Raw genomic sequence first — 9051 nt, 5'->3', positions numbered from 1 at the left:
GTCAAATGGCGATGGATTGCTGTGGAGGCGTGTATTTATAAAGTTGAACTATCGCGAGAACCGAGTCCCGAGATCCGACGACGTCACAATGACGTTCGGCCTCGATTTGGATTCGGAATGGGCGGGAGAGTACCGAGCTGCTCAGCTCGGTACTCGGATACCCAAAGTTCGGGTGGGTTCGGTTCTCGGAGAACCGGACCCGCCCATCTCTAGTCCTAACACATATATGGGGCAGCTTCCTAATGGTATGTGATGCAGCTCAAAAAGCTGAAACAATTATTCCCCTATGTATGAACATACCAGGCCACATAATGCATATAATTAAGCCTGTGATTCACTGTTTGGTCTGGGAGAAGCACTTTCCTCCTATAATTAAGTATTAACAAAATATATCAGTCGTGGTCTGTGGAAAAAGTAAGAGTCCACAATTTACATATTTTGTTAAGTATAAACCTTCCGGTTATTTCAGGTATACTATCCAGCTCTTCGATTGGTGTAATCTTATTTTCTAAATTAACGTATGGAAGCCAATTTCTTTGTGACCAACCAACCTTGGTCTTCGAGAAAATGGCCACGATGTCAGAAGCCCGCACCCTGTAGTAACACATATGGTAGTCTAGTTCTGAGCTGTAAAATGAAGTAAGAACGAGGCTTCGTGGTACAGGAGGGGCTTCATGTGGGTTCGGTGTAAAATAAGGAAGCCGGTTGGTTACTCTATTTCTGACGCTGCTCCTGCCATTCTACCTTCTTATCAGACAGTTCAATCACGCTAAGTAGAAACTCGGTATTTGTAGTGTTTCCAGCGCAGGTTTGTCCCATACAGATATCGTTCTTATGGTGTACGCACTGTATTGTGTATAGCAGACAGGACTACTTAGGTACAACTGCCCATAGCGATGCGTTCAGTGCAGCCCTTTGCAGCAGTGCATTGGTCACTTTTATACATTTGTTTTTACATTTTATATCCGCACTAGAAAATTTTAATTCCTAGAGCACTGGAATAAACATATACAGAACACTAAGTAGTTATGCAGAATAGTAATGAAAATACTAGAGTGTACATATATATATATATATATATATATATATATATATATATATATATATATATATATATATATATATATACCTGTCAGAAGTTTACTTTGAGCTATCTTGTACATTCCTTTAGTTAATGTAACTGTCTTTGCCTTTGGGAATTTTAGAAAGAGAAGTTGTAAATATTATTAATATGTATAGAACATGTTTCTGAATAATTTCTAACACTTTACAGTTGTGTTGTTTTTTTCAGCAATGGTGTCTAGCACAGCATTGATTTATGATGAAGAAATGATGAACTATAAGCTGCTTTGGGATGAGTATGTAAACTAATGACAAAATAATTATTTTTAGTTACATTTTAAGTACATTTTCCAGCATCTTGTGTATCAAATCAAATGACCATATTATTACTAGCATTTACACTGTTTTATCATTAACCTCAAAAATATTTTTGACAGCATAAGTAATTGTTATGATTTTTTTTTTTTTGTATATTTATCATAATGCAGTGTGTATAGTGATTTTGCTTTGTAGCTGAAAACAAAATTATTTTTTTATTATAATGTTGCATATGTGAACGTGGGGAAAATGTGTTTGATTTTTTTTTTTCTTTTTTAAATTAATTTTGTCAGTCCAGAATGTGCTATTGAGGTGCCAGAGAGACTTTCTTGCTCTTACAAGAGGCTGCATCATTATGAGCTTGTAAAGAGATGTGTCCAGTTACCTGTCAGAGAGGCTACTGAGGAAGAGATAACATTAGTTCACAGGTGTGTACTTTGTCCTTTAATTTGATTTTCTCTACTATTAGCAATTACAAACATCCACCTGTCACTGTTTTTTTAGTACTTGTGGGAGAGATTGGATCTCATTGAGTACAAATAGTTTGATGGGATGATGACTATATACATATGGTCAGATATTAGTCATCCATATGACTGCAATTTTCTCCAGTTCTGATCTGGACTAACAGGCTTTTTGTGCCAACATGCTGCATTTTGCATCCAACTGTGTAAAAGACAACGTACTTATTGACATTTCAAAACCGCATATAAAATTCGTCCAAAAAAAAATGAAATAAAACCAGTAGCATTTAAAATAACATAGGGCAGCTTAAATTAAGTATGTAAAAACACAAATGGTATGGTATCTTGGTGCAATGTTTAAAATTCCAGATTTGTTTACATGCATTTAGCTTGCATAAAAACTAAGTTGTATGTGTCTTTATCAATAATACAAGCTATATTGGGGTGCAAAAGATTGCTGTTTTATCAAAACTACTAGACAGAAAATCAGATGTGCTTATCTTTGCTAAGTACACTACTCTCTCATATATCCTTTTTTAAGTTTTCATTTGTGAATGTTGCTAGTCGTACTTTAAAAAAAAAAAAGTAACTGAATCTGTAACAATATAATTGTAGGAAGATTAATTTTGTTATTATCCTTCCCTTGTCCCAATCAGTGGGATGGTCGGGTTCCAATGCGTGTGGCCACAATGCTACAATAATTTGGGAGATACACTCCTCTGCTGGAAGTGGTATAACTTGCGATATATAGTTCAAAATGAGTCCAATATGCCTTTTTTTCATGTTTTTTTGTTTCTTTAGCAGCAAGCAACTTAAATATTGCAGCTTGCACTGCATGCATTAACCTTCTATCTTCCCCCATCTTTTTTTCAGTCCTGACTACCTTAAGGTAGTGAAGAGTACTCAGACCATGGATGTAGAAGAATTGAAGAGAACTTCGAAGAACTATATTGCTGCATACTTTCATCAGGTGTGACACAGACTGCAAGTAGTATATTACATGATTTTATGAATTTAATTGTGTAGTCTAATTCATGCAAAAGCTTATAGAAGAATTCATCATAAATATGATGTAGTTGAGATTTGGAACTTGTGTAGCAAAGAAATTGCTTAATGATTTCCACCGATGCTAAGGATTTAACTGTAAATCCATCTTTCCGCATTTAGTAGAGGTCCGATGTCTAGGTCTGTTGCTGATTGGGAGATATTAATCACCAGGCTTATTCTCCTGCTCTGGTTAGATCATTTTGATTTCCATTGCAGTTCTAACCTCTTTTCAAGAATACTGATTGCGTAACTGAGTATCTCACAATTAATAGGGATCCCAAACATTGCACCCCAATTTTCTGCAAATTACGTGGTGAATCTCCGTTTTATTCTGATTATTCTATCTGCTCACACAACAAAAAATCTGTTCAAGTATTGTGTGAATAGAATAATCGAAATTGGTTGATCAAAGTTATGAATAAACTTTTGAATTAGGTTGTAGATTGTGTGCCACAATGACTATATAATCTTATGAATATGACCTCCTCACAAGTTAAAAAAAAATCATTACATATGTGGGTACTTTAGGGCCGTGTTCGCAAGTTGGAGTTTACCAACAGGGACACACTGATAATTAAGGGATAGACAGGCACATAATTAACAGGCCACTTGTTAAAAGAACAAAACAATGTTCAAAATTTTTTCTAAATCTGCACTTATTTTTATTTGGGGAAATGCAATGGAAGCCTTCAACCCACACTGTCTGGTTACAACTGCTAATCTCTTACCTCTAAATATCTGCTTATTTAACCCTTTTCTCCTATATGTAGTACTCTAGTAGACAGCGTGCCAACAAAGTAGTGCTTGCAATTAGATAGGCCCTTAATATACAGGACCCAGAGGAATTGGTGTTTCCTGATATTATTTCAGAGAATAAATAAATAATTTAATTTCCTTACAATCTGCAATTGTCAGAAGTTTTGGGTGAATCCTGGTTGCAACCTGACAAGAAAGTGTTTCAGGTTCCATGCAGGTTTCATGTTACCTACCTTTGTCCTCCTTTTACAATACCTATTCCAATTGCTGCTTACTTGAAGGACAGCACAGGTAGGAAATGTGAAGTAATTCAAAAACATATTTTTGTTCCAGCTGGTGCAATTCTCAGAACTGTTCTAACATCTGCTTGGGTAAACAAACAAGTCAAGAAGTGGTCTGAGCAGATTAGTGAGGGCTTAAAATCTGGTAGGGCTATATGAGAATTGTTTCCCTTGGTAGAGCAATGTGAGAGATGCGTTAGAATATTTGGGCGAAGCTGCCCTGGATGTGGGTTGGTTCAGAATTTCATCCCTAGTGATTTCCGCCAGGCGTACACTCTGGCAGAGATCCTGGGAGACTGACATGGAATTGTAGAGCATTCTTGAGTCTCTGCGCATTGAGGGAAATGTCCTTTTTGGTTCAGAATTGGGCAAAATTATTGCTTAAGCCATTGGTGGCAGAAGCTCTTTCTTTCCAGTGAATGCTCTCAGACCCAAGTGCCAGAGAATTGGTCCTTTCATTTCCAAGGTAGAATGAGAGGATCATCCTCAAGGGTCCACTCTTTTGTTATATGTGGTGGCCACCAGAAGAGCAAACAGGCTTGGTCAGGCAAGCATCCTTCCCCCAAACCTTCTGAAAAGCAGTCCGCATGACTGTTCTTTCCCTTCCCAGCTATGCCTGGGTGGCAGCCCGCCTCTTCCTCTTTCCGGAAGAGTGGATCAGATCCATGTTGGACATGAGGGTAAGAGGTATAGAAAGAGGTTACATCTTTTATTCTGTGGATCCTCCCCACAGTTGTGTTTTCTTCACAGCTCTCCCTAGAGATGGGACCAAGAGGTTGGCTCTAGAGGAGGCCATTCAGTCCCTAGTTTCCTCCTGATTGTCCCCAATCCAAAAAAAGAGATGGTTATGTTTTTAGTGAAACCTGTTTCTTGTGCAAAAACCGGATATGAATTTTGACCCATGGAGTTTTTATCATCGGTGGCATGGAGCAAGACAAACTTCTATCCTCCTTCGATATAAATGATTCATATCTTTTCGTCCCGATCTGGGAGGGCCATCAGAGACTTCTCGGATTTGCTGTCGCACATCTCAACTCCCAAGTGGTTACCAAAAATTATGGCAGTAATGGCCGCACCCTTAATATCAAGGCAATAACCAGGGGTCCCCTACGTGGATGACCTCCTGATAAAGTTGGGATCTGCATCTCTCCTTTTGACCCACATGCAGAGAACAGCTCATAATCTGGAATCCCAAGACTGGATAATAAATTATGAAAAGTCCAACCTCTTTCCAGCTGAACACTTGATATTTCTGGGTCTTCTCCTCCACCCAAGTTTAAAAAGTATTTTTAACAGAATTGGAAGATCCTCCCGATTCAAAAGCTGATGAGATATCTCTTGGCCCTCAAGCAAGTTGGTTCTCCTTTGCATGAAGCTCATGAGGAAAATGGTGTCCACTTTCTCTACAGTGCAGTTCACACGCTTCCACTCATTTTAACCAAATGGTCCAGATCCAATCCACACAGAATTTCTCAGATTGTCACCACAGTCTGTCATTGCATGAGAAAGGAAAATGTCAACAAGGGCCGTCCCTTCTTCATCTAGGACTGTGCAATGATGACCACAGATGCCAGCCTACAGGGATGGAGAGTGGAGATTCTGAATTTTCAGCTAAAGGGATTTTGATTCTAGGAAGAGACCAAGCTTGCCAAAAATGTGGTTGAACTCAAATCATTCTCATAGACATGCTAACTCGGGTACTGAAAAGGCCATGAGAGAAGGACTCCAGCAATCCTAGTAGTGCTGGATTGGCCAAGAGGGGCTTTCTGAGGAAGTCCTTCAGACCATGTTTAAGACCAGACAATCTGTGCGAAAGACTTACATTGCATGGTGCGAAAGAAAGGATTGTCTATACCTCTTCCTTTAAGTTAGGGCTTCTTTTGTCCCTTTTAGAGAATGGTTTCTTGAGACTTGCTTCCCTTAAGGTTCAGGTACTTGCCCTGTCCATTTACTTTTAGAAGAAATTGGCCCTTATCTGAGATCCAGACTTTCCTATAGGTAGGCCAATATCTAGTAATCCCTGCTGTAGGATAGAAAATGTCATCTGGGAGTGAAGAGTCTTCATTTGTTAACATGGTCAGAGCCTTGAATATCTTTCTAAATAGAACTTCATCCTTCCGTAGAACATGTATTTTTCAGGTTCTTTATGATGCCCAGAAAAGAGGCTGACCAGCATAAAACCAGTTGACAGATGGATTAGGACTGTGATTCAGCAAACTGACATAACCACCGGAAAAGCCGGTTCTGGAAAATATCACGCCTCACTTTATGAAACTGTTAAGTGCTTCCTGGGCATTGCAGCATAGAGCATCAAGCAGTGGTGTTAGGCCGTTACATGGTGCTACATCCTTGCATTCACAAATTTTACTGTTTTAATGTGTTTGCCTCCACAGAAGATAGATTCTGGTTTGAATGTTTTTGCACACAGCTTTGGAAAATCCCCAAGGTAGCCGTGTCCCCCATATTGGATGGAAAAGTCTGTTGGGCGAGGGGTTTAGAAGGGGAGGACCTTCAGATTCAAACAGATTTGAACAAGATTCAAACTAAGTATCTACCTCCCACAAGCCCTCTTACCCAAGGTAGTAGTGTGCCCCAAATGGAATTGTAGAAATTAATTTAAAGTATCTGGTATAAAAACCCTGTTTCTCCTTCATCCTATCTGGGGGACACTGCTACGATGGGGTTGTAGCTGGGGGGTGTGGAGTTGGCACTTAACTAGTTAATCTTTGGCTGCTGACAGACTCCTCCCCTCTGCAACCCCCTGTAGCTAGTCCGTGTAGTCTAAGTGCCCAAGTTGGGCTGACTTTTTATTTGCTGCTGTTTATTTATTTTTATAGGCCATTTTTTTACTACGGTAAAGGTAGAAAGAAGATGGGAAGGATGGGACATCTTCTTTGTCTGATGCTGGTGCACGGCGGGAGAAGACACGGCCACATCATGTCCTGGGGACCGGTGCTGCTCGCATAGAGCGCCCGGAATCCAGAGGCGAGTTAACAAGTCCCTTCCTCAGAGGAGGGGGGGGGGGGGGGGGGGTGGAACGGAGCTACATTGGATAATGCATTGAGAGAGGCAGTCTGTGGGCTTAATAAGAGAAGCGCCGCAGACAAACCCTTACAAGCAGTCAGGAGGTCCGATGGACGTTGCAAGGCAGGGAGAAGTTGTTATAGATCTCTCCTGTCTTTATCGTCAGGTTGGTTTCTTCCACAGAGACAAAGCATCGGCTGGAGAAAAAAAACTTTTGCAGTCAAACTCACACAGACTTGGCTGCTGTGGACTCCCTCCTGCCTGCTATACATTGGCCTGGATAGGCTAATTATTATTCTTTCTTTATATTACACTGTACTTGCTATAAAAGAGGAGGTGTATTGTGTTTTAAAGAGATATAGTGTTGTAGTTACATAATTGAATATATTGTTTTCTACTCACTAAAAATGTATACATATTTTGATTATTAAAAAAATAAAAATAATCTGAGATACTACTGGTGACTTTGTCAGGGATTAGTGGTATTCTTAGGGGTAACTCTGTACCTCTGTGATTGTATACTATACTTTCTGTCCTGTATTGTTCTTATTCAGTAATTATGTCTGATAAGGGGAAATCTACCAAAGCTAAATTTTATAATTGTTGAAAATGTAAAATAAAATTACCTGTGGGACAACAGGACCCGAGGCCCTCTGCGTGGGCTGTGAGGCGGGGTCTCAGGTTTCGGCTCCTATTGCCATGGAGGAACAGTGGTGGGCAATGTCTTTACAACAGTCAGTAGATTCTCTGGTGCAGCTTTTGAGCTACCCCTCTACCTCATTAGTAGGGGTAGCCCAGACAGCAATATTCTCCACCAAGAGGAGAATGCAGGGGTAGGTCCAAGTGGCTTTCCATCCTCATTAACTTCTTCAGGCCTGTCCAAGGGGTAACCAGCCTGGTCCAGTGCCTTTGTTAGCGGTATAGATAAATGAAACCAGTTTTTATTTTACCCAGGACCATCCGGGTCTAGAAACAAGAGTCACAGAGTGAGTCAGCCTCTCTTCTCGGTCTCTGACTTTGAGGTGTCATCAGAGGAGGAGAAGGAACTTCTGCATGAGTCAGAATTCCAGATACAGGTCTCTGACCTGGATGACTTAAACAGAAACCAAGGTATTGACAATCTAGTTCTGACAGTACACCGTGCTTTAGACCTTGTAGACATTGACAAGCCTAGACCAGGGTGTTATTCAAAAAGGTTAAAAAACCCATGGTTTATTTTCCCCCTTCTTCGGAATTAAGGGAGATTGCTGAATCGGCCTGGTCACAGCCCGATCGCAAAATGGTGGTTCCACGTAGGTTTATGTCCCTGTACCCATAACAGCCAGATGACCTAGCACGCTGGGAACAGGTTCCTAGAGTGGATACACCGTTGGCACGACTGGGGCGCCACTCTACACTTTCAGTTCCGGGCACCGCCAATCTTCAGGATGTCACTGATCGTAAACTGGAAGGATTTTTAAAATCCTCACGGGAGTGTGGGGGGGCTGCGACTTTTCACAGAATAGTAGATAAAATCCCTGGATTCAGGGGATCATGGCAAGGGGGGATATATCATAGATCTTTTAAGTCAGCCCCTCATTGTTTTTTTTTTTTGCAACTTCCTTGCCCCTCGACGAGAACAGAAGGCAAGAGATGTTGCACTGTGTAGATTCTCTTCTTTTAGCGGGAGTAATCTGCCCGGTCCCAGAGAATCGGAGACGCCATGGATTCTATTCAAATCTTTTTCTGGTCTCCAAGCCGCTTCTGTCCCATTTCACACTTAAATTGTCTAAATCTACACCTGAGAATAGTCAGGTTTCAAATAGAGTATCTTCGTTCAGTGATAAATGGATTGGAGGGGGGAGAATTCCTGGCGTCCATAGATATTCAGGGCGCATATCTTCATGTACCTATCTGTGAAGGGCACCAACCATTGCTCCGCTTCACGGTAAGAGTGGTCCATTACCAATTCAGGGCATTCCTTTTGGCCTGGCCACCGTGCCCAGAGTATTTACAAAAATCATGGCAGTAATGGCTGCCCGTCTCCATTCTATGAGGGTGAGCATAGTGCCCTATCTCGATGACTTGCTGATCAAAGCCCCCTCAGATCAGCTTCTTCG

At 40.8% G+C, this 9051-nt stretch overlaps 1 protein-coding gene across 3 annotated transcripts in view; it reads left to right on the top strand.

Moving 5' to 3' along the window:
* The first annotated feature begins 684 nt into the window (after positions 1-684).
* The window catches only part of HDAC10 (histone deacetylase 10), a 44448-nt gene continuing 36081 nt past the window's right edge, over positions 685-9051 (top strand). The window contains exons 1-4 of one of the 3 annotated variants that reach the window (XM_075208911.1): positions 685-808; positions 1292-1358; positions 1674-1808; positions 2718-2814. In XM_075208911.1, the coding sequence (XP_075065012.1) occupies positions 1294-1358; positions 1674-1808; positions 2718-2814 (297 nt within the window). In that variant the 5' untranslated portion in view covers positions 685-808; positions 1292-1293. The other 2 variants (XM_075208908.1, XM_075208909.1) reach the window with 2 other exon arrangements.

This window comes from Mixophyes fleayi, chromosome 4, assembly GCF_038048845.1.
Source record: "Mixophyes fleayi isolate aMixFle1 chromosome 4, aMixFle1.hap1, whole genome shotgun sequence".
Taxonomy (NCBI): Eukaryota; Metazoa; Chordata; class Amphibia; order Anura; family Limnodynastidae; genus Mixophyes; species Mixophyes fleayi.
The sequence above is the reverse complement of the archived record's forward strand: the minus strand, read 5'-3'. Positions and strand labels throughout refer to the sequence as shown.